The sequence below is a fragment of the Primulina tabacum genome, chromosome 12 (genome assembly GCF_025594145.1).
Source record: "Primulina tabacum isolate GXHZ01 chromosome 12, ASM2559414v2, whole genome shotgun sequence".
Taxonomy (NCBI): domain Eukaryota; kingdom Viridiplantae; phylum Streptophyta; class Magnoliopsida; order Lamiales; family Gesneriaceae; genus Primulina; species Primulina tabacum.
Genome location: NC_134561.1, coordinates 20,378,026 through 20,404,139, shown reverse-complemented (window position 1 = coordinate 20,404,139; position 26,114 = coordinate 20,378,026). Strand labels below are relative to the sequence as shown.

The following is a 26,114-nucleotide window of genomic DNA, read 5'->3' as shown; positions in this document are numbered from 1 at the left end:
GCTGAGAAGAGTAGGTGGGAGACTGTTGCGTTCTTATTTGAATCGGGATCCTAGACTAGATAAGAGTCGAGTAAGAGATTATGAGTCAAGAGTTAGATTTACCGTTTTTATATCGATTCATGTCTTTCAGATTATGATACATGTTATTGATAACTGTTTCATTCTTTTATATCTATTTATATGATTGCATGTATACATTGTTTATACTGGGAATATAATTCTCACCGGAGTTATCCGGCTGCTGTTGTGTTTGTATGTGTGCATGACAACAGGTAGGACAGAATCAGGGTCGAGAAGAGGATGAGAGATTGAGATTAGAGTGGAGATTCAGACCTTGAAGTAAAGTTGTTTTTATCACTTGATATGTAGTGAATGAACAATAGTTTGTTATGATTTTCTTTTGTACAAGACTTGTACTTTCGGATCATGTTGTAGATATTAACTTGATCTTGTGATTTGAATAAGATGGGCCTACTTTGTTATAGAAAATTGTACACTTGTTTATATAGTGTTCAACATTAAAAAAAAAATTATGACCCAAGTTTAATTAATTGATCCATTTACTCCTAATGATGATAGAAAAGAATGAATTAGCATTCGGGTCCCCACAATAATAATAACAAAAATTAAATTTTTTAAAAATATTTTATCGCAATCGTCTCCGATCTCCTTACCTTGGCCAAACATCAGATATTCGGCTGAAAATCCTCAATAGCAATAAAATAACAAAATTTCTAATAAAAACATATAATTAATTTCAAATATTATAAATTATTTATTTACATAATTTATTTAAATTATTTTAGTACATTTAATATTTTTAAACATGTGGTTTACTTGACTGGATTTCAGACATTACAAGTAAGGTATGTAAACTGAAAAGTTAATACGTATAAGGTTGTTTTTGGATATTCGGAGATTTCAAAACTCATGCGTCACCCTTTTTCCTCACAGAATGTTTGCATTAAAAGACTTTGTTAATTACAAATAATTTGAAATTACCCAGTTCAGTACGACTCTATGCTGCCTAACTGAAATTCTTAGTAAGCTTCAATCTAAGTACTTTGAGTAGTAAGACTTCTTGCTCTCAATTACAGAGATTTCACATACAAATTGTAACCACAAATTTGATCTCAAAATGATCAGATAATGATTTATCAGCGTGTGCTGGTTATTCCTGTTTGGTTATCTGAAAGCTGATCAGTTTGTTTTTTGAAAATCCAAAGATAGATAGTGTAATTGTCTAACCTTTAAAGCTTGTTCAATTGATCTATTTATAACTTAATCTGAAACAATAATCTTTTCAAAATATATTCGTTTCCAAATACAGATGTTATTGTTGTCACGTCATCGTCATTTCTGACATGTTCTGGTAGTGCTCCGAAACCTAACATTCTGTTAAGGTTCAGTAATTATTAGTACGGAAAGCTTTATCAGTTATTTCAGCTGAGCTCTGATCCTTAATAACTTATTATTCAAGGAAATATGAATTTAGGCTCACTGATCATACAGATAGATCAGTCCGACTTTGTACCCAGTTAAGCTTCTTAAAAAATTTCTTAACATTAATTTATCTAACTAACCTTATATAGTCTATTTCCGAATTATATTTTTATTTCTCAATTCAGTATTAGTGCTTACTTATTTCACTCAATCTCATTAGCATACCATATATTTATCTAAAACCGATTATACTCAAAAAGCCTTCGAATTTGAGAAGAGCCGTCCGGAAACTATTATTCCTGGTAAATCTTTCCGTACGTTTGTATATTTGTGTGTAATTATGCTTGTGAAATTGATGTATTTTACGCATATACGCTCGCAAATTCCTTGTTTTTTTTGAAATATTTCCCTGGATTTACGTTTCTGTTGCCAGATCTCGGAGTTTTGCTTTTGTTTTGATTTTCGTCACTCTTAGAATGTTTTTATTTTGTGTAAAAATCAAATTGTGCGAGTTGGTAAAATTTTCCAGCTATTATTTTTTTCTTATCGTAATTGGTATTTCTATTCTGGGATAAAAGACTGACATCCGGAAGTTTTCTGTAAAGAAGTTACAAAGGGAAAAGTTTTCCCGTCTTATTGATCTTCGATATTGTTGACGCTTTTGTTTTGGCATTTGGCTGTTGAAAGTGGCGAGTTACTTGTATTAGGGTTTTCTGGATTTTTGTGTGAATTCTTACTTCTGTTAGGATTTTCAGGGTTTGGGAGCTGGACTGATTCTGATATTGGGATTTTCAGGATTTGGGGTTGAATTTCGTGAGATTTCGTGTTTTATTTCAAATATCTAGAAAATTCTCGATATCAAGTTTTTGGCAGTCTACTTCTGTGGTTATGGTTTTGTTCTTTGTACAATTCTATAAATTATAATACCTAAATCTCCCTTCATTTTCTATTTTTTTTTTCACTTATGTGGTGAAGCTTTTAGCTCCAGGAAAACACAATGTCGACTGTGGATGAGCCCTTGTATCCAATAGCAGTATTAATAGATGAGTTAAAGAATGATGACATTCAACTACGATTGAATTCTATCCGCAGACTTTCCACAATTGCACGTGCACTTGGGGAGGAGAGGACCCGAAAAGAGTTGATTCCATTTTTAAGTGAGAACAATGACGACGATGACGAGGTATTGCTTGTTATGGCTGAGGAATTGGGTGTATTTATTCCCTATGTTGGAGGAGTGGAGCATGCACATGTGTTGCTTCCTCCTCTGGAAACACTTAGCACTGTGGAGGAGACCTGTGTGCGGGAAAAAGCGGTGGAGTCATTATGCAGAATTGGTTCACAGATGAGGGAAAGTGATTTGGTTGACTGGTTTAATCCTCTCGTGAAGGTCAGTTATGACCTGGTATTTTGATTATGATTTTTAATTTTTTTCTGTAAAGTGTTAATAGGGAGAAAGAACTGACACAATTTAAATTAATCTTTCTCTGCTGAAACTATTTGCTTGAACTTGATTTAATTATGAACTACAGAGGCTGGCAGCTGGTGAGTGGTTTACCGCTCGGGTTTCAGCTTGTGGGTTATTTCACATTGCTTACCCAAGTGCCCCAGATACGTTAAAGACGGAGTCGAGATCAATATACAGTCAGTTGTGTCAAGATGATATGCCAATGGTGAGAAGGGCTGCTGCAATGAACCTGGGAAAATTTGCTGCCACTGTGGAACCTGCTCATCTCAAGACGGAGATTATGTCAATGTTTGAGGATCTTACACAAGATGGTAATCCAACTTCGAGTTATTGTATGTAACCTAATCACTCATTTTATTTTACATTCATGATTCCTCATTTCCTTTTTTCAGATCAAGATTCTGTTCGGTTACTAGCTGTGGAGAGCTGTGCTGCTCTTGGAAAATTGTTGGAGCCTCAAGATTGTGTTGCACATATTCTCCCCGTAATTGTCAACTTCTCGCAGGTACAGTTTTACTGTTTTTGATTATCAATGCTAATCATATTTAACGTGTTAATGTTCTGAAGTCTATAATTGTTGTACTCTTGAATATTTTTCTTGGTATTGTGGACAATCCCCTCTGTATTAACATGCTTGAAAATTGTCTGTATCAGGACAAGTCTTGGCGTGTTCGCTACATGGTTGCCAACCAGTTGTATGAGCTTTGCGAGGCTGTTGGACCTGAACCTACTAGGTTATTATTATATTTCATTTTTTGTGATGCGTTCTCGGTTCTCTGTACGGCCTGATGCTAATACAAATATCTTCTCTTTACATTTAATTTGCACGAGTAAAGGATCGGGTTATGGGTCGGTGAAGGGTTGATCATTTAACTCTGAGATTTGTTTGTGGCTTTTTCTACCTTGTCTACATATTTTTTGGATGTTAGAGGCTTGTTTGAAAGAACCTCGCGATCTCAAGATTAGCTATATTTTTTGAGGAAAGACTTAATGCTTTATTATTCTCCTATCTAGGCGCAAGATTCTAGCACTTATTAAAAGAAAGTAAATAAAATTCAATCAATCAAATTCCTTATTTTCTAAACTTCCCATGACTAAATATTTGATATAGCACATCCTTGATTTTTGCTGCTCGATTTTTGTTTGAGTTGGGCGGCTGGGCCCCATAGATTGAGTCCCATCTGCTCCCCTTTGGAAATCGTGGTTTTCGTCAAACACGAAAGAGGAAAAGTAATCCCTGAGCATGGGAGAAGCTTCTGCAGGTGACAGGCCCTCCCAATGCACTAAGACTTTAGATTTGCCTTGGTTTGTGCGTTTGTCCAATACTGCCATTGGTGAAAGATGAAATGCTTCGGAGGGAGGGGGAAGTAGAAGTACTGGGTTGGAGAAGGAACCTTCTTTAAACTTCTTTTGAGGATGAGACATGAAAAATTGGGTCCTCGAGTTCTCTGGAAGGTATAGCTTGTAAGCCACTTGCCCTACTTTGGCTAACACCTTAAATGGACTGTAGTAGGGTGGGGAAAGCTTTGCATTGCCTCTGGATGGTAAGCTTGGTTGTCGATAGGTTGGAAGCTTGAGAAGTACGAAATCCCCTTCCTTGAACTCCACTTCCTTGTGTTTCTTGTCATGATGTAGATTCATAACATTCTGAGCTTGTAGCAAGCGATAACGAGCTTGGCGTAAAAGTTGGTCACGCTGTTGCAGTGCGTGATCCACGCCTCCAGACGTGCCTGGCTGGGGAGACAAGAGAGAAGGCTTGGTGGTTGGCGACCATAAACGATCTCAAAAAGGGTGGCCTAAGAGCTGTGTGAAAGCTTGTTTATGGCAAAATTCTGCCCAAGCTAGCGTTTCAAACCATTTCTTCAGTTGATCACTTGTAAAGCACCTCAAGTACATTTCTAGAATGCGATTTATCGCCTCGGTTTGTCCGTCAGATTGGGGATGATAAACTGAGCTGAAACACAGTTTGGTGCCACTCAAACGAAAGAGTTCCTGCCAAAAAGAGCTTGTGAAAGTTACGTCTCGATCGCTTATTATTGTTTCGGGTAGCCAATGTAACTTGAAGATGTTGTCGAAAAAGATTTTGGCGACTTAAAAGGCGGTGTATGGATGGGCAAAGCCAATGAAGTGAGCATATTTAGAAAAGCGATAGACAACCATGAAAATTACAGTCTTCCCTTGTTAGGTTGGCAACCCCCACCCTTCGATGAAATCCATTGAAATGTCGGCCCAAATGTGGTAAGGGATGGGCAGAGGTTGTAAGAGTCCAGCTGCTTCATTGCTTCTGTTTTGTTGTGTTGGCATGTGGAACAATTGGATACTACTGCTTGGACTTGACGTTTCATCCCTGGCCAATAAAAATCTCGTCCTATGCGGTGGAGAGTGCGCTGGTAGCCTTCATGACAGCCTTCATGTACCATTGCAATAATAGGAGCAGTTAGTGGTGATTGTGGAGGAAGGTAGATTTTGGATTTAAACCACAAAATGTCGTTTTTAACTTCCATGGTTCGAAAGCCTTTCCATCTTGAACCTTTTGAATTATGCGTTGCAATTCTGGTGTATTAGAGTATGCTTCTCTGATGGCTGCCAGGAAATCACATCGTGGTTTCGAAATGGCCATCAAACAGCCCTCCTCGCCTAGGCGTGAAAGTGCGTCCGCCACGGCATTTGATTTTCCTGCTCGATATTCTACCTTAAAGTAATAACCCATTAATTTGCTTATCCCCTGTTGTTGTGGAGAGGTCGAAATACGTTGTGCAAGCCAAAATTTGTGACTATAATAATCCGTACGAACGATGAAAGAGTTTCCCCAAAAGTAAGAGTGCCAATGACGTACGGTTTTGGTGAGTCCAATGAGTTCCTTTTCATAGGTGGGTAGTTTCCTATGACGAAGGGCGAGTGCGCTGCTGACGAATGCAATGGGGCGCCTTTGCTGTTGAAGTACAACCCCTATTCCAGTTTCTGATGCATAACACTCCACGATGAAAGGTATGAAAAAATATGGAAAAGCAAGGACGAGTGTGAGCACTTTCTTCAATGTTTCAAAGGCATGCAGGCTATCAGCTATCCATGAAAAGCCTTGTTTGCGCAGCATATTGGTTAATGGGGCAGCAATAACTTCATAGTTTTGCACAAATTTGTGGTAGTACCCTGTTAGTCTGAGGAAGCCCGGAGTGCCTTTAGAGTTATGGGTTGTGGCCAGTGTTGAATGGCTGTTATTTTATTTTCATCCACGCTCACCCCTTTCCGTAGAACCCATAGTTATTAAAAGCATGCACTTGGCTGCGCCTAGGCGACAGGCCCAGCTGGGCACACCCATTGCGCTTGGGTTATTACCTGCCTAGACGCGAGGCTCCGAGAGGCGAAAAAGCGTGCACTTTAAAGAAGTGAGCTGATATTTTGTAGGTGAATAAAAATTAACTCGAACTCAACCAATTTTGAAACGCAATTAGCAAAGCCCCTGACTATTTAATGATTAAAAAAACCCTATTGTCACTTATTTATGCAAGTCATTTTTAACAAAAATTTGATAAGTCGTCTATTCAAACTTTTACTGTAATCTTCCTTCTGTTATGATGATGATGATAGTTGAACATGATGATGAAGAATTTGATGATTTAGATGATATTGTAATTCTTTATACAAACTTTTAATCTAATTTCTTCTAGACTCATGACTCATCGTTGTTGTGGATTATGACGACGACGACGACGATCATATAGTTGCAGGTATCGAATGAGAATTTGATGATTTAGATATTTGATGTTTTTTTAATATACTATGAGTTGATGATTTACTAATGAACTTAGATGATTAAATTTTTTTTTATGGTTATGATTTACGTTACATTATCTATTCTTGGATTTTTATTTATAATGTTTGCTATCTTTGTTAAAAATATTTAATTTATATAATAATATAGTATGAACTATTTTATTATATTGAATTTTAAATTTATGTTAAATGCGCTTTACTTCGATAAAGCGTGTGCTTTGTCTTGCATCTCAGGCTCGCCCTAAATAACTATGGTGAAACCACATGTCTCAAGTAAGCAACCTGTCTTTGAGCGAAGTAACATTTGGATTTCATAAGGAACAAGTCTGGATTGTGAAAACCGTACAAAGATGGCAAATGTGATCTTCCCAGGTTACGCTGCAAACGAGGATGTCATCGAAGAAAACCCAAACAAATTTCTGTAAAATTCCGCCGAAAATCGAATTCATTAAAGCTTGAAAAGTAGAGGGCACATTAGTGAGGCCAAAGGCATCACCATAAACTCAAAGTGGCCGTGGTGGGTGCGAAAGGCCGTCATGTGGATGCTACTGGGGTCCATCAAAATTTGATGTAGCCAGATCGCAACTCTAATTTCGAAAAATATTCGGCGCCATGTAATTCCTCCAATAACTCGTCGATCACCGGAATGAGAAACTTGTCTTTTACTGTTTTTGCATTCAAGGCACGATAGTTGGTACAAAAGTGCCAGATGTAATCTGATTTTTTGACTAACAATACGAGTGAGGAGAAAGGGGATGAGCTGGGTCTAATAATCCCCCTTTGTAGCATCTCATCACATTGCTTCTCAATTTCATCTTTCTGCGGATGAGGATATATGTAAGGTCTAACAACAATGGAGTTGGTACCTTGTTCCTGTAGGATTTTATGGCTGAATCCTCTTGAGGGTGGGACTCGTTGAGGTTCCTCGAACAGGCTGTTGTAGGTATCCAGAAGCTGTTGTAGCTGTGTAAGGGATGCCTCCTCTATTTATAGTTTTCGAGAGGTTTCGGTGTGAGGGAATGTAGGATGAGTCTTCGTGCCATGTAACTAGCATGCCCTCCCTTACAAATTGCATCTGCATTTTGTCAAAATCCCACGTGATACTTCCTAAGGAGTTGAGCCAATTTACTCCCATGACAGCGCCAGATTCTCCTAGTGCGAGGATGTAAAAATCAAGATGGAAGATATGCTTCTCCAACAGGATTCGAACAGCCGAACACATTCCCGAACATGGTAGATGATTCTCATTTGCTACCTTCACAGATATGTCTCCTCGTTGCGATATTTCAAGGTTCAATTGTGAGACCAAATTGGAGTCTAAGAAACAGTGGGTACTTTCGGAATCAATAAGGACATGGAGAGGCATCGAATAGATGTATCCTATTATTTGCATAGTTTGGGCGTTACTGATTCCCGTAATGGCGCGAAGAGAGATGCTCGGATCGTGTTGATTAATCTTGTCAACTTCATCTTTTGGGTTGAACGAACAGTTCATCACAGGTAAAAGCGCAACCCTCTCGAGCGTCGTTCCTTCATCTGTGATCTGCTCAATTGCCTTGTGATCGATGGCCTGTGTTTGTTGGGATGGTTCATTTTTTTGGATAATTGGGTTCTTGTCGTAGGCTTCCTGTGGGTCTTTCATACAAACGGGCTAGGCCCATAGCAGTTGTAAAAACTTTTGGGTGGTGAATGTCTACCTCAATCACGATATGTTCTTGTAGGCTGCTAATGAAAATTTCAACTTCTTGCTTGCTTGTGAGGGAGGAAGCTCGTGCAGAAAGTTGCTCAAATTGACGTTGGTATTCTCATACCGTGCCTATTTGTCCCAATTTCGATAGTTCTCCCAATTTGTTGGTGCGAATCGGTGGTCCAAACCTCACGTGGTAGTACTGTGCGAAAAACTCCCATGTAAGATCGGGTAGATCTCGCTTAAGTTTTAAGAACAATAGTTGAGCGTCTCCTTCAAGATGAAAAGACGAGAGCCCCACGCGCTGATCTTCGGGCGTGCGTTGATGGTAGAAAAAATGTTCACATCGGCTTATCCAACTAATGGGGTCGGTTGACCCTTGAGAGAATCTTGCGATCTCAGTATTTGCTATATTTTTTTTGAAAAGACTGAATATTTTATTTCTTTCATCAGCAGCCATTTAAAGACAAGATATACATTAAATTGACATGCAAGAAATCTGCACATTATTCCCATATCTAGGCTCAAGATTCTAACACTTGTTAAAAGAAAGTAAATAAAATTCAATCAATCCAATTCCTTATTTTTTAAACTTCCCATGAGTAAACTTTTGATATAGCACATCCTTGATTTTTGCTGCTTGATTCTTGTTTGAGTTGGGCTGGGCCCCATGGATTGAGTCCTTGACAGAGTACTCAGGTACTCCACTTGTTCTATTTATTTTTATCCATGTGTTATAATGACACACTTACGTTTTTATGCATGTAGAGTAACAAACTTTTGGCAAATCAGTGCTCAATTTTCTTTCTGTGTAATTTAACCGAAATTCTTTTTGAGATTACTTTCAAATTTGAGAATGATATTTCCTCTTGATGAAAATTGTATTTTAATCTATCATGTTTATCTACAACAAAGTTGCATAATAAGGACATATGCCAATAATAAATTTTTGTTAATGTGGACACTGTTATCATAGTGGGGGTGTCTAGCGGAATATATTCGTATGAACATGAGAACATCTACTTCCTAAATTTAACTGAATATGTTAATTTTTGCTGTGATTAATTTTTTAATCATGTCGCTAATGTTTCTCATTATGAAATGATGCATTATACTGTTATTATATGTCTCAGGACCGATTTGGTTCCTGCTTATGTTCGCCTACTTCGAGATAATGAAGCAGAAGTGCGTATAGCAGCTGCTGGAAAAGTCACCAAGTTCTGTCGGATTCTTAGCCCTGAACTCGCCATTCAGCATATTCTTCCCTGTGTGAAGGTAGAAGCCAAATGTATTTTTTTTTATGATAGTTGGTGAATTTATGGTTTATGTAATAGCTTTCTTTACCTTACTATATAATAAAAGGCTGTGCTGCTTGTAGGAATTGTCATCTGATTCCTCACAACATGTGAGATCTGCTTTGGCATCTGTCATAATGGGAATGGCTCCTGTCTTGGGAAAGGTGAAGTGAATTGCAACTTAAAGTTCATGAAAGACGATAATGATGCAAATTCTTTTTTCATGATGAACTGCTAATTAGTTTGGATCCAATGTATTTTAAGTAACATTGTTGGTATATAAAGACATAGTTTTATGTAATCTGAACGCTTTTGCATGCGTCCAGAGATGGAATGGCAGTCTCTTTTCAGCTTCATAATTCCACATTATTGACTACGCTGAACGTTAAGTGTTTTATGCATATGTTGCCACATCCACCTGCTTGTTGCCGTATACTTGGTTTTTGCTGACAATTTATCTTAACCCTGCAATAGATTCAGCTATTTTCTCTCATTATAGTTGTGTACAGTTTGTGCTGATGTCATAGGCATGGTTTTTTTTTTTTTAAAGAAAACACCGCCGGAAGCGGGGGGTTTAGGCGGACCCCTACCTGTGTATAAATAAATAAAGCATAAAAGTATCATATGTCATAGGCATGGTTCTTGACAGAGTTCCAGTTCATCAATTTACAATTTATATCCATAGATAGCTTTATATCTTGAGATGGTAACACCTTGTCATTCGACCTGTAGAATGTATTTTTTTTCTTTATGCACACCAAATCTATGTCGTGGTTGGTGAGCCCGAGTCAGCATTGGCTTGCCTGAATTTAGAGTCAAGATGTCTCTTTTGTTGTATATCCTTGAGTCTGGTATCGTGTGCAGATTGATCTCGGTTCTTATGAAGGAGCAGTCGGGTCTTGTTAAGATTGCGTATTTTAACATTGCAATATCTTTGGGAAATAAAAATACCCTCTTTCATAGACACTTTTATGTGTTTTGGCCCCGTTTGGATCCTATGAGTTTTGGTTTAGTCACCAGTGCAGTATTTGTATAGATATGGATGTGAGGTGGTATTTGCTCTCGTTTCTAAACTCACCATGTATAATTTGTGTTGAAGAATTTTCAACTGATTGGTGATTCTTTAGTTGTTTTCATGGTTTTTCAATATATTATCATTTATTACTTTCTTGGAGTCTCATTTCTTAAATAAAGAAGTAATTAGATACGCAGACTATTACGGTGGGTTTTGAAAAATTGAGGTCTTGTTTTTGTTGATGATACAGGATGCAACCATTGAACAACTTCTTCCTATTTTTCTTTCTTTATTGAAAGATGAATTTCCTGATGTTCGCCTCAATATCATTAGCAAGCTAGATCAAGTCAATCAGGTGTGTAATATTCCTTCAAATTGTTTCTTTTGTGAAAGGAACTTCTTCACCTGTGGCTATTTCAAAATATTGCTCACTTTTTCCTGTTTCTGGATGCTTGCAGGTTATTGGGATTGATTTACTCTCTCAGTCTTTATTACCGGCTATTGTTGAGCTGGCAGAGGACAGGCATTGGAGGGTTCGGCTTGCTATAATAGAATATATACCACTATTGGCTAGTCAATTGGGTGTCAGATTTTTTGATGATAAATTGGGTGCCCTTTGTATGCAGTGGTTACAGGACAAGGTTGGTGTTTTTTCTTAGGATTTTGCTCGGCTAATGTGTATACTTATTTTACAATTGACAGTTTTTTCTCGTTTTCCAATCTACATGATAACTTTGAAAGAACGATATCATGGCTGTTGTTAAGTTTTAATGGTGAGGTCAAACTTGATGTTATTCATGATGAGAGATTCAAGAGAAATATGTAGATTCAACCTTGATTTATTTATTTGTTACTTCTTTTTTAGCTGACTTGTGCTTCTCTATTTTTGATAATTTTATGTCAGTTGACCATTTTTTTTAATAGGCCATTTTTTTTACCCTTTGTCATGGACTAATGCACATCAATGGGTAAAACCATTGAAATGGGCAACATCTAGTGTCTTACTGTTTGTTTTTGTAAAGGTTCACTCAATTAGAGATGCTGCTGCTAATAATCTGAACCGCCTCGCTGAAGAATTTGGTCCAGAGTGGGCAATGCAGCATATAGTACCACAGGTTTGTTGATGATGGTCAATTATTCTGTTGTTATGGTTTCGGCTTCCAGTGAAGTTACTAGCCTTGTCTTTCAATTAACTTTCTGCATGTACGTCTGATTAAATTATCCGACTGATTAAATTATCGTTGTAGCTTGTACCTGAAGCCAAAGGAGATGTTTATATTTCAAGCTATGTACCACGGACACTTCTATTTTTTTTTTGAAGTATCGGACATGGATACGACATGGATACGGATATCCGCGTGTCGGATACGGCAAAATTGGTATTGTTGACTTTTTGCATGTTTGACCAGTCGGATACGTCATTGACATGGCTAGGATACGCCATGAACACGTTTTTGGATACGTTTTGAGAAAAAAATTCAAAATTTTTTTCTGGCCTTTTCTTTTTAAATCACTGTTTAGAAGTTACATAATTATATATATATATATATTTCTACAATATATTTATTTAAATACTTTATCTACAATTTTTAATACTAAATATATATATAAAAATAATATTTGTATATATTTTAATAATTGTATTATCCTGACCGTATCGTGTCTTATATTTTTAAAGTTTTCCGTATCTTCATATCCATATCGTATTCGATACGATACCCGTACCCCTATCCATATCCATGCAACATAGATTTCAAGTTTCAGTTTCTTATTTTATGCACAAGTTTTTAGAACCCTGAAGTGAATTTAACAAACTATTGTTTGCTTTTGTGATAACCTAGAGAGCATAGAAAGGATAAAGCCATAATGAACTCATGATGACCTATAGAGGAAAGAGGAGCATTCATGAGCATATTAATTAAGCGATGTATGATTAGTTGAGGAATGGCTTGAGTTAGTCATGGATAACATGTGCCACTACCGAACAGACTAATAAGCATACTAAATTTAAACTTGATAACAACAATTAAACAACGGAAACTAAATAATTAATCATCTTTTATCCCGAATGAAAACAGAACAATAATCTCAGTCTTAAACGTTAATACAACCATATCGAAAACATAATCCTGCACAAGAATACAAGAAATCAAATAAAACCTACACTGGATCACCACCGAAAACTCAACTGCTCTAGCCACTGTCCTGGCCGTCCAACCTGTCCAACCTAAGGCCTTCCCCGTGGAACGGGGGGCCCAAGATGAAAACAAGGACGTGAGTGACAGTCGCCAATACGAGAATGTACAAGTATGCAAACTGATATGATGCATGTGAAATGCAATATGCTCAAATATCAAGCATCAAGTCAATAATCTCATGCTCAGTTTAGAGACGCCTGAGTGTGTAGTCTCTGATCTGCCCTAGGCATGTTTTGTCTCCGACACTCATCATCAAGACGTGGACCTACAATGTCTAGGGTCATCAGAGCCCTCGGGTCCCGTCGGACATTGTAGTTCTCGATGCCCAACCATCCACAATACAGAACCAGGCTGAGCGGTCCCAACAAACGAGGTATACCTCAAAAGATATCAGACCCAACTTGATGTCATGCATAATATACAAAAGTAGTAAAACATGTATCATGCAATAGATAAATATGCAGCATATAAGTGTGAATATTACGGCTGGATATCTCGGTCAGTATATCACCTATCTCACTAAAACAATCTTGCAGAAAGTTTACTCGTCTGAATCTAGAGAATACCAGCATAATGAAATCACTATCAAGTCAGATATTTAATTACCAAACATGCTTCAAAGTTCTTCCTAATGATCCTTAAATCACTATTTAAGGTTTTAGGGTTATACTTGCGTCTGTCGTCAGCCCGCTGATGGTATCTCGATTTGCGTGTCCCGGTTCACCGACTCTTCCTCGAGTCGACGTTAGGTCCGAAGCTTCCCGATAGCTGTCCTAGAAACTAGCTAGAAAACCTAAGTGATACCCCAGGGATGAGCCCATCAAGATCTGGCCCAAACTCTCGGCCCATATCTAGGGCCCACAGGTGAAGGGCCCATGACAAGCCCAGGTATTCTCCTATAAATACCAGGTTTGGGTGTTCAGTTGATGGATTCACTATATTGTTTTCAGCAGCGCCCTTAGCTGCTCCCCTCATATATCCTCAGTCTCTGACTTGAGCGTCGGAGGGGCTACGCCAGGATACCCTCCTGGCCCCTTCCTAATGGTCTTATTTGTGATTTCAGGCCCAGAGTAATTTTGGAGCCCGTGTCTGGATTAGTTACGCTTGCGTGGATCGGACCCTAAATTTCCCGTGAGTATCACTTGGCGCCGTCTGTGGGAAAACTTGAGTTAATACGTAGAGATGGCAGGCAGGAAAGGAAGTAGAAGAGCTACCTCAGCATCATCGCGTCCTCAGAGGGGACCCGGACAGTCTCATTTTGAGACAAGACAGGAACAACCGCGTCTGGAGACGAGACAGGAACAACCTCGTCAAGAGACAAGAGCTGAGCAGCCCCGTCACGAGACGAGGGTTGAGCAAACCCGTCCTAATGAGAACGTGGGAAACTTGACCCTGGAACAGTTGGGCCATTTCATCGCCCGTACAGTAGATGAGGTCATGAGGAGGAACCAAGAGTCCATGGGTGCTGGGGAACAGGCCCCTCGTCAGGAGCATGAGGGAAATGTTGAAGTCCCACAAGAATAGGGTGGAGGAGACGCAACCCATACAAAGTGGAGAGATTAGTGAGATGGGGGAGATGTGGAAGGAGATACGGAGGTTGAGGGAGCAGGTAGGGAGTAGGGCGCCGGTACCCAAGAGAGGAAGCCCTTTTTCACTAGCCATATTGGAGGAAAGGCTTCCTCCGAATTTTCGACAGTCGAATGTGGGAGAGTACGATGGACATACTGACCCCGAGGAACACTTGGGGAGATTTGAGAATGCGGCCCTGTTACATCAATATTCAGATGGAGTCAGATGCAGGGTGTTCCTGGGCACGTTGGTGAGGTCAGCCCAGCAATGGTTTAATACCCTGCAGTCCAACTCTCTACAGCTTTCTTGCACAGATTTGCCAGCAGCAAGAGGCACCAGAAAAATTATTTGAGCCTGTTCGTGATGAAACAGCAAGAGAATGAAACTTTGCGAGAATTTGTCCAGCGTTTCAACAGTGCAGCGCTGGAAATACCAGCGGCTACCCCTGACATCATGATAAGTGCCTTCACACAAGGACTGAGGGGGGGGGGGGAGTTTTTCAAGTCGCTGGTCAAGAAGCCTCCGGTTGAGCTATGATGATCTGTTGGCTCGAGCTGAGAAATATGTAAACTTGGAAGATGCCCAACGGTACAGAAGGATGGAGAGCCGGCCCGGAGGAAGTAGAGTTGAGGGAGCGGAGAAAGGAGGAAGGAAGAGGGGTGCGGGGGAAAGAGAGGAAGACAGAACTAGTAGTAGAAGACAATTCTCATCCCATGTTCCCCTAGATAGGAGTCAAGACGAGGTGATGGAGGTGAGGGAGCCCGCGGGGAGGTGGGAGAAGTCGCGAAGGGTTGGGTACTGTGCTAGATTGTCTTCACGGGATAGACGAGAAGGATCCTCATTAAGGAGTCGACAAAGGTCTCGCTCGCCCCCTAGGCGTGGTCAAGGCCCTCCATGGATAAATCAGAGGATGGGTGAGCAGAGAGGGGAAGGTGGATGTCAAGATGTCCCTCAGGAGCTCGTGGAACCGAGGAGGGGAATGAATGAGGATAACCACCGTGCGAGAGGAATGATTCATATGATCTCGGGGGGTGCTACTGATGGAGACTCTGGGCGAGCTCGGAAGACACATGGGAGAAGGTTGGAGAACTTTGAGATATCTAGGGGTGCAGACTTACCACAAGACCTCGTCATCAGCTTTGGGCCGGAAGACCTCCGAGGCGTTGTGACTCCACATAACGATGCCTTGGTGGTAACGACCACCATTGCCAATTATGATGTGGCGAGAATATTTATTGATAATGGAAGCTCCGTGAACGTCTTGTTCAAGAGCACGTTGGATCAAATGAAGATGAGAGGATTTGTGTTTGAGCCGGTATCCACCCCGCTGTATGGGTTTGCAGAACACGTCATCTTGCCTTTGGGTCAGATTGTTCTTCCCCTATCCTTGGGGACTGATCCTCGGCGGGTAACAAAGGTGATAGCCTTCACTGTAGTAGATACCCCGTCAGCGTATAGTGGAATTCTAGGACGATCAGCCCTGAAGGATTTTAGAGCAGTAGCTTCCAGTTATCATCAGAAGCTTAAGTTTCCTGTGGGAAGAGGAGTTGGAGTCCTGTGCGGGGACCAAAAAGTCGCACGTCGTTGTTATGAAAGAATCGTGAAGGAAGAAGAAAAGAGAGGTCACGATCATTCGCATGGAAGCTTGAGCTCAGTCTTGCAGTTGTAGAGTCATTCGGAGAAGCTTCTAAATGGGTAACTTTGTCCTGTGGAAGTACAAGAGGAGCTGAGAGGAAAGTTGGAGAATGCGCTGGGTAAGGCTCTAAAGAGGCATGGGAACGCTTACCACCTTAGAGAATATCTTTACTTCATTTTTGATGTATTTCGTTCCTGAATTTGTCTTACGTTATCAGTTGATATTTAATAAAGCCAAGTTCTTATATTAAGTTCGTAGTTGTTCTTGTATTATGAGGATTATATGAATTTTATTTTACCTACTTAGGCTGCTCCTAGTAGAGGAGAAGAGTGGGGGGGAGAAAAGTTAAATTTTTCCTGCTAAGACATCGCCTAGCAGAGGAGTAGAGGGTGAGGTGGAGAATATTTATTTTCCTGCTAAGGCATCGCCTAGCAGAGGAGCAGAGTCGGCGATGAGAGGAGCAGAGTGGAAGAGAAGAATTTTTATTTTCCTGCTAAGGTATATCCTAGCAGAGGAGTTAGAGGGTGGAGGGGTTAAATTTTATTTTCCTGCTAAGGGATCACCTAGCAGAGGAGTTAGGGGGTGAGCGGAGTTGGGGATGAGGAGAAGTTTTATTTTCCTGCTAAGATATCACCTAGCAGAAGAGTTAGAGGGTGGAGGTGTTGAATTTAATTTTCCTGCTAAAGGCATCGCCTAGCAGAGGAGTTAGAGGGCGGGGGTGTTGAATTTTTATTTTCCTGCTAAGGTATCGCCTAGCAGAGGAGTTAGAGGGCGGGGGTGTTGAATCTTTACTTTCCTGCTAAGGTGTCCCCTAGCAGAGAAGTTAGAGGGCGGGGGTGTTGAATTTTTATTTTCCTACTAAGGCATCGCCTAGCAGAGGAGCAGAGTAAGGGTGGAGGTGTTGAATTTTAATTTACTGCTAAGGCCCGGCTTAGCAGAGGAGTTAGAGGTTGGAGGTGTTTATTTTATTTTCCTGCTAAGGCCCGGCTTAGCAGAGGAGTTATGAGATGATGAGGTGAGAGTTTGATTTTTCCTGCTAAGGCCCGGCTTAGCAGAAGAGTTAGAGGGTGGAGATGTTGATTTTATTTTCCTGCCAAGGCATCGCCTAGCAGAGGAGTTAGAGGTTGGTGGTGTTGAATTTTATTTTCCATCTAAGGCCCGGTTTAGCAGAGGAGTTATGAGATGATGAGGTGAGAGTTTGATTTTTCCTGCTAAGGCCCGGCTTAGCAGAGGAGTTAGAGGGCGGGGGTGTTGAATCTTTACTTTCCTGCTAAGGTGTCCCCTAGCAGAGGAGTTAGAGGGCGGGGGTGTTGAATCTTTATTTTCCCACTAAGGAATCGCCTAGCAGAGGAGCAGAGTTAGGGGGTGGAGGTGTTGAATTTTATTTTCCTGCTAAGGCCCGGCTTAGCAGAGGAGTTAGAGGCTGGAGGTGTTGATTTTATTTTCCTACTAAGGCCCGGCTTAGCAGAGGAGTTATGAGATGATGATGTGAGAGTTTGATTTTTCCTGCTAAGGCCTGGCTTAGCAGAGGAGTTAGAGGGTGGAGATGTTGATTTTATTTTCCTGCTAAGGCATCGCCTAGCAGAGGAGTTAGAGGGTGGAGGTGTTGAATTTTATTTTTCTGCTAAGGCCCGGTTTAGCAGAGGAGTTATGAGATGATGAGGTGAGAGTTTGATTTTTCTGCTAAGGCCCAGCTTAGCAGAGGAGTTAGAGGGTGGGGGTGTTGATTTTATTTTCCTGCTAAGGCATCGCCTAGCAGAGAAGTTAGAGGGTGGAGGTGTTGAATTTTATTTTCCTGCTAAGGCCCGGTTTAGCAGAGGAGTTATGAGATGATGAGGTGAGAGTTTGATTTTTCTACTAAGGCCCGGCTTAGCAGAGGAGTTAGAGGGTGGGGGCGTTGATTTTATTTTCCTGCTAAGGCATCGCCTAGCAGAGGAGTTAGAGGGTGTGGGCGTTGAATTTTATTTTTCTGCTAAGGCATCGCCTATCAGAGGAGTTAGATGGTGGACGCGTTGAATTTTATTTTCCTGCTAAGGCATCGCCTCGCAGAGGAGTTAGAGGATGGATGTGTTGATTTTATTTTCCTTCTATGAACAATTTTAGCAGAGGAGTCAAGGGCACGGGGAAGTGGAAACTATTTCCCTTCAAAAGCTTAGTAGAGGACCTTGAAGATGGGGGCGACGAGGGCATATTGTGTTAGAAAAATTTATTTCGTTTGTTGTTAACGAACAATGTTTGCCACTGCGAAAATTACGGGGATCGACCTGCCCGGTCAGGTCGTGGGGGTGTGGGGGCAACGCCCCCATAATTTTTTCAGAAATTAGACAATCATTCGCAAGGGGCGTGCTTGGGCGAGGGCATGTTTGGGCGTCGGGGCGAGCTGGCGGATGAAGGACGAGTAGGCGAGGGCGAGCTCGAACGTTGGCGATGGGCGAGCTGCAGGGGCGAGGCTCGTGTGGGCGAGCTTATGTGCTGGGAGAGACGCGAGATGGCGCTGCTGGGCGAGTGTGCAGAGCGGGCGCGCGGCATGCTGGGCGAGCGCGCATTCTGCTGGGCGAGCTTATGTGCTGGGCGAGGAGCGAGATGGCGCTGCTGGGCGAGATGGTGTGCAGGGCTGCCGAGGGGCGAGGGGCGAGATGGCGCTGCTGTGCGGTGGGCGAGCGCGCGGCGTGCTGCTGGGCGAGATGGCGCTGCTGGGCGAGATGGTGTGCAGGGCTGCCGAGGGGCGAGGGGCGAGATGGCACGCAGGCGGTGGGCGAGCTCGCGGCGTGCTGCTGGGCGAGCATGCAGGGCGAGCTCGCGGCTGCTGGGCGAGCTCGCGGCATGCTGCGGGGTGAGCTCGCGGGGCTCTTGCATGGGACGAGCACTCGACTTGCTGAGCGTTGGAGCAGGCGAGGGCGGGGTTGTGTGGGCGAGAGCGCGGCTGGGCAGGGCGTGCGCGCGGAGAGGCTGGCTGGGCGGGGTGGCTAGGGCGGTTGGCGTGGGCGGTGATTTGCGGGGTGATGTGTAAGCAAAGGAGAATTTTTGAATGTAACGCAAAGGAAATTTTGAGGAGACTAGTGAGCAGCAGAGCAAAAATGCACAACTCACATGTTGCATACCGAGGACAATACAATTAATCGAACTTCGAACCTGCGATTCAGTTCGACTTGGGAGGGGGAGACTGGTGATACCCCAGGGATGAGCCCATCAAGATCTGGCCCAAACTCTCGGCCCATATCTAGGGCCCACAGGTGAAGGGCCCATGACAAGCCCAGGTATTCTCCTATAAATACCAGGTTTGGGTGTTCAGTTGATGGATTCACTATATTGTTTTCAGCAGCGCCCTTAGCTGCTCCCCCCATATATCCTCAGTCTCTGACTTGAGCGTCGGAGGGGCTACGCCAGGATACCCTCCTGGCCCCCTCCTAATGGTCTTATTTGTGATTTCAGGCCCAGAGTAATTTTGGAGCCCGTGTCTGGATTACTGACGCTTGCGTGGATCGGACCCTAAATTTCCCGTGAGTATCACTAAGGTATATGGCTGGAACTCGAGAGAAAAGAACTGAAGGAAAGCGGTTTAGAAAACAAATGAAATTAGCTTTTGTTTATAGGTTAGATCCGGACTAGTTTAGAAGATCCGAAATCAATCTTATCTGTCACGTGTTATAATCTCATTCATCTAGTTGGATTTCTCAGGATATTGAAATCTGAAGTGATAGGTGGTCCATTTTGAATTCGGTGGATCCCAACATGTTGATCTCGAATTATCAATTTCTTAATAATATTTAATTAACAACTCTTTCATCACTTAATTAGTACTTCATTCAAAAAAAATATTCAGCCTATTACATCCTCCTCTCTTTACAAAGATTTCGTCCTCGAAATCAGAACTTTATTGCAAATACAACTGAATAAAATATAACTCATAATTACAATGATACAACTCAAAACATATGCGGATACTCTGAGTGCATATGACTCTCTAACTCCCAAAACGCCTCTGCAGTACCTCGGCGTTGTCATTGCACTTGCACTAGAACAAGTGGAATGGTCTTGGTTTTGAGCTTCTCTTTCCTACCCAGGATTAAGAGCGGCTGCTCGACATAGGTCAAGTCTTCTTCAAGTTGAATATCCGTCGGATCAAGAACGTGCAATTCATCAGCTACATACTGTTGTAGCAACAATACCGTTGTAGCAACAATACATGAAAGACATTATAAATGCTGGACAAATACAGCAGTAAAGCCAATTGATACGCCATATTTCCAACACATTCCAAGATCGCGAAAGGTCCGATAAATCTCGGGGCAAAATTTCCCTTTAGTTTAAATCTCATTACTCTTCAGAATGGTTAAACTTTAAAAAAACTTTTTCCCCGGCTGAAACTATAGGGATCTACGCTTGATATTCGCGCAACTCGATTGACGATCTTGTACAGTTTTAATTCTCTTCTGGATCCGTTCCACTTGGTCATCGCTTGTTGCACTAATTCAGGTCCTTGCACTTGTCGTTCTCCTACTTCGTCCCAAAACAATGGATTATGTCAACGTCTACCATACAATGCTTCGAACGGAGGCATACCGATGCTGTTGTGGTAACTATTGTTATATGCAAACTTCACAAGCGGCAGATGATCATGCCATGCTGGGCCAAAATCCATAGCACAAGCACGTAACATGTCCTCGAGTGTCTGAATAGTACCCTCAGGCTGAACATCGGTCTCTAGATGATATGCATTACTCAGACTCAATGTCGTTCCAAACGCTTTTTGAAAACTTCCCAGAACTTTGAGGTAAAGCGTGGGTCTCTGTCATTGACTATACTTGTTGGCACACCATGATATTTAGGAATCTTTTGAATGTATAGTCTTGCCATGCGATCGAAACTATATTTCCCGACTATGCGGAATGAAATGTGCTGACTTAGTCAGTCGGTCTACAAATACCCAAATGAAATCACAATTCTTGGAAGAAAGCGGCAAGTGGGTGACAAAATACATCGTCACATGCTCCCACTTCCATTCAGGGATGGGAAGATTCTGATGTAATCCTCCTAGTCGACGATGTTCAGCTTTCACTTGCTGACAAACCAAACACTTGGCTACAAATTGGTAAACATTTTGGTCTTCAAATCTTTATACATTTTCATGCTTCTAGGGTGGATGCTCAACTTACTCCTACGGGCTTGAGATAAAATCTCGTCTCTTAAATTAGAATATTCTATGATTCTCCCCGAGAGACACAAGGTTCAATCTGTTTGAAACGCAAAGCTTGTTGTGTTGTCTCTGTTAGCTAACCTTGCTAACTTTTTCACATTTGGGTCAGAAAACTGAGCTTATTTGATTCTAGCATACGACATCGGTTTAGATAAAATGCTCGTTACTCGAATGTTTTTTATTCTTTTCTTATGACTGATGTGAAATAACAGAGAAACAATTTGGATTACACATGAGGAGAAACTTGTCTGAAGTGCAGATAATCTCACCTTGCGACCAAGAGCGTCAGCTATGAGATTCGCTGATCTTGGATGACACTTGATTTTGCAATCATAATCCTTTAACAAATCCATCCATCTGTTTTGGCGCATATTTAAATCTGCTTGAGTGAAAATATACTTCAAGCTCTTATGATCCGTAAAAATCTCAAATCTCTCTCCATAGAGATAATGTCGCCAAATCTTTAAAGTAAACACAATCGCTGATACTTCCAGGTCATGAACTAGATAATTCTCTTCATGCTTCTTCAACTATCTGAATGCATATGCAATCAAATGACCATTCTTGGTTAAAACACATCCAAATCTTTGAAGTGATGCATCAGTGTACAAAACGTACCTCCTGTTCCAGTCGGCATAGCTAAAATTGGTGCAATTGTCAAACGTTGATGTAGTTCATTGAAACTATTTTCACAATCATATACCATTCAAACTGAACATTCTTACACGTCAGCTGTGTTAATGGCTTGGCATTATGAGAAAATCCTGAGATGAATCTCCGGTAATAACCTGCTGAACCTAGAAAACTTCTTTTTTTGAGCCGACTCCAGTCTTGCCCAATTCAACACTGCTAAGATCTTACTAAGATCCTCTGATATCCCATCTTTGGATATAACATGTCCCAAGAAGACAACTCTGTTGAAATATCCACAACATTAATGAGATATCTCTCTCCTCCTTTCGCTAAAGTCCGTTGTGCCTCTACAGCAGACACTAATGACATTGGAGGTTGAGAAGAACCAATTCTCGCCTCCTTCTGGACGAAACTGAACGAGACATATTACAATCTACGGTCGCTCTATACTTAGTCAATAGGTCGATTCCCATAATACAATCGAAATCTTCCATAGCCAATATCATCAAATTGGCCGACAAGTATTTTCTCTCCAACTCTACCAAACAGTTTACTACAAGTCGCGTAGCTAAAACCTCTTGTACCATAGGTGTAGACATCAACAATAAAAACATCTAATGACACATTAGTTTATGCTTCTTAACAAACATTGATGTTATAAATAAATGCGATGTCCCAATGTCAATTAATGCATATGCAGTGATACCATATAAAAGGAAATTACCTGCAATGACCCATTCGTTTTGCTCCTCAGCTTGCTGCTCTTGGTTTAGGGCAAGCGTTGCTAAGATCTTTGCGATATCCCTCCACAACGGGAACCTTGAGCAAGAAAACCTTTATGCTGCACATTGGCCTCATACTGTTTTCCACTGTAAAATCCTACCATAAAATCTCCACCTCCACTCTGATCCTCCAAGTTAGGGCAATCTCTTTTCGTGTGACCAAAACCACCACAATTGAAACATGCACTTGTTACTCTTCGACATATGCAGGGATACCACATAAAAGTAAATTACCTGCAATGACTCTTTCATTTTGCTCATCAGCTTGCTCTTGGTTTGGGGCAAACACTTGCCCCTGGACTCGTGGACATTGCTGAGATCCTTGCAATATCCCTCTACGACAAGAACCTTGAGCATGAAAACCTTTCTGTTGCACAGTGGCCTCAAACTATTTTCCACTATAAGACCCTACCATAAAACTTTCGCCTCCAAGTTAGGGTAATCACTCTTCATATGACCAAAATCACCACAATTGAAACATGCACTTGTAACTCTTCGACATGGTAATCACTCTTCATATGACCAAAACCACTACAATTGAAACATGTACTTGTAACTCTTTTGACATATGCAGGGATACCGCATAAAAGGAAATTACCTGCAATGACTCTTTCGTTTTGCTCCTCAGCTTGCTCTTGGTTTAGCGCAAACACTTGCCCCTGGACTCGTGGGCGTTGCTGATATACTTGCGATATCTCTCGGTTTTCCTGCTGCACAATGGTCTCAGACAATTTTCCACTGTAAGACCCTACCATAGAACCTCCGTCTCCACTCCGATCCTCCATGTTAGGGCAGTCCCTCTTCATGTGACCAAAACCATCACAATTGAAACATGCACCTGTCACTCTTCGACATTTCTTTGTTTGGTGATTTCCTCCGCAGTGGCCACATTGCAGCTTTTTCTATCAAAACTGTGCACCCCTCCAGAACTTGAAGATGAAGATACAAACTTCTTGAAAGATTGAACCCTCGGTCCTAACAAGCTAGAACCTTTGCTAACTTGCATAGCCTTCCTCCTATAAATACTGATCTCGGTTTGACGACAACGAATCACTAATCCTTCGTATGAAGTCGGATCGTGAAAGACAGAAACCCAATCAAAATTTTCCTTGTTCAAACCATTCCAACAAACGAGGTATATCTCAAAAGATATTAGGCCCAACGGGATGTCATGCATAATATGCTAAGACTATAAAACATATATGTCATGTAACAGATAAATATGCATCATATAAGTGTGGACATCACGCTTGATGATCTTAGTCAGTACATCACGTACCTTACTAAAACAATTTGACATAAAGTTTACTCGTCTGAACCTAGACAATACCAACATAATGAAATCACTATTAAGCAAGATCCCGGAATTAATCTTTTCTGCCACGCGTTATAATCTCATTCGTCTAGTTGGATTTTTCGGGATAATGAAATTTGAGGTAGGTTTGGTGATCTATTTTATATTCGATAGATTCCAACAGGTTGGTCGCGAATTATCAGTTCCTTAATAATAATTAATTAATAACTCTTTAATCATCTATTAATTAGTATTTCTTTCAAAGATTCGGATCATTACATTACTTATTTTATTCTATTACAGATTTCTGCAATAAAATTATAATTTTGTTGCAATTTCAGCCACTGTTAAAATATAAAATGAGTACGTTCATGGTCTTGTCGTTTCCATGCAGGTGTTGGACATGATAAACAACTCACACTACCTGTATCGAATGACCATTCTTCGTGCAGTTTCATTGCTTGCTCCTGTTATGGGTTCTGATATAACATGTTCCAAACTGTTGCCTGTCATTGTTACCGCATCAAAAGACAAGTAACCTCAGTTTCCAAAATTATCAATGAATATGGTTGTGTAATCAATAGTTTCTACGTATAATCAACTGTGAGTTATTTGTATTTTGCAGAGTACCGAACATAAAATTTAACGTAGCTAAAATTTTGCAATCCATGATCCCCATCGTCGATCAATCGGTAAGTTCACTCATGCATTTACATCTTGTGAAACGTGAAACTGAATTGATATTCTCTCGTTTTCCCCCTTTTTCTCTTTGTTCATCTCTCTTTCATGTTTTTGAAACATAATCCAACTTTCCAAGGTGGTGGAGAAAACCATACGCCCTTGCTTGGTAGATCTTGCCGAGGACCCTGATGTTGATGTCCGTTTTTTTGCCAATCAAGCTCTTCAATCGATCGACCATATGATGTCGAGCTAGAAACAAGTTCACGCGATGCCAAATTTTTTTCCCGGTGTCTATTTTTATGCTTGTCTCCCTTTATTGTAGTGCCTCTTGAATAATCATAAATTTGAGCAGGCGACCGAATTTCTCTTGTTTACTGTTATCTAAGAAATTCCGTTTTGTTTGTATTGTATTTTCTCCGAAATAACTCTTGCTAATGTTGTAGTGGATCTTTCCTGTTTAGCTGCGACTCCCCCTCGAGTTTGAAATCTTAATTTAAAGTTTTGACTCACTAGAAATTTGCAATTTTTTTTTTCAAGGATCGTGAAAAAATATTAGATAAATAAAGGATCGTGAAAGAGGATATGTGCACCTAATCTTAAATAAATTTGGGAACAAAATCTAATCTTGTGACATTTGACATCGTTTTTGACGTGGTTCAATACTTAATTTAAATGATAAACACTGTATAATTAATAAATTTACGTAAATTATTCTATTTTAATTAATGATTTTTTATCACTTGTATTACATATCAATTTGTTTTATCAAATCTACCAAACAGCAAATCTGATCTGTACCAAACAGCAATGGTGTGTATACGTGAAGATATGCGATAAAATTATAAAAAAAAAAAAAATGGAGCCCAAGTTAAAATAATTAAAAATTTTAATTGATTAAAGTCATAATTTTTTTTTAAAAAAGGGCAGATTGTACGAATTGACACGGTCTCCAGTCTATCGCTTCATTGTGTTCTGAATGGCGGAGGCATTGCAGCCATTCGTTTCTGCGTCTCCACTTCCATGCCAACTCACATTTTTCTACACATTATTAATAAAATATGTCCACAAAATTAATAACGTGACAAATTCGAAAATCGTTTCAAACAAATTTAAATAAAATTAAGAATAAATTTTAATGTTGATACTCCCGAGAGGCCCGGGTCTTGGGTATCAGATGGTCCCGTGTTATGTATCAGGTCATGAGAAGTTTTTGGCAAATATATTGTAACTTCTCGAAAATTTGAAGCTTCACGTAAACCACACGCATGCAAGTTATCAATTTTTTTTGTATTTTAATTAACTTATTTTAATCCATTGAATACATGATTGAGACATAAATATGTAGTTTTAATTCTTGATTTGTTAAAGTTTCATGCATTAGGGTTTTAAGTTGCATTTTACGCTCGAACGAGTAATGGAGATCGGTGATAATTAGGAAAAAT

General features: G+C 40.6%; 1 protein-coding gene across 5 annotated transcripts; it reads left to right on the top strand.

The window, feature by feature from the left end:
* Positions 1-1,644: 1,644 nt before the first annotated feature.
* Positions 1,645-25,132, top strand: LOC142520575 (uncharacterized). Of its 5 annotated transcripts, none has more exons than XM_075623613.1 (13): positions 1,645-1,745; positions 2,419-2,833; positions 2,976-3,222; positions 3,304-3,416; positions 3,566-3,645; positions 9,506-9,647; positions 9,751-9,831; positions 10,933-11,037; positions 11,141-11,323; positions 11,705-11,797; positions 24,386-24,525; positions 24,617-24,683; positions 24,809-25,132. In XM_075623613.1, exons 2-13 carry the CDS (start codon positions 2,441-2,443, stop codon positions 24,923-24,925), a joined length of 1,761 nt encoding a protein of 586 aa, XP_075479728.1. In that variant the 5' UTR covers positions 1,645-1,745; positions 2,419-2,440; the 3' UTR covers positions 24,926-25,132. The 5 variants fall into 5 exon arrangements, with proteins under 5 accessions (XP_075479728.1, XP_075479732.1, XP_075479731.1 ...); XM_075623616.1 differs by having other exon boundaries at positions 1,651-1,745; positions 2,426-2,833; XM_075623615.1 differs by lacking the exon at positions 1,645-1,745 and adding an exon at positions 2,224-2,246.
* The last annotated feature ends 982 nt before the right edge of the window (positions 25,133-26,114 follow it).

Excerpts from the sequence above, each read along its gene's own strand:
- LOC142520575 (XM_075623613.1), top strand. The coding sequence starts at position 2,441 with ATGTCGACTGTGGATGAGCCCTTGTATCCAATAGCAGTATTAATAGAT. Across the intron at positions 11,038-11,140 it reads AGCTAGATCAAGTCAATCAG|GTTATTGGGATTGATTTACT; the intron begins GTGTGTAATATT and ends GGATGCTTGCAG. Across the intron at positions 11,324-11,704 it reads TGCAGTGGTTACAGGACAAG|GTTCACTCAATTAGAGATGC; the intron begins GTTGGTGTTTTT and ends GTTTTTGTAAAG.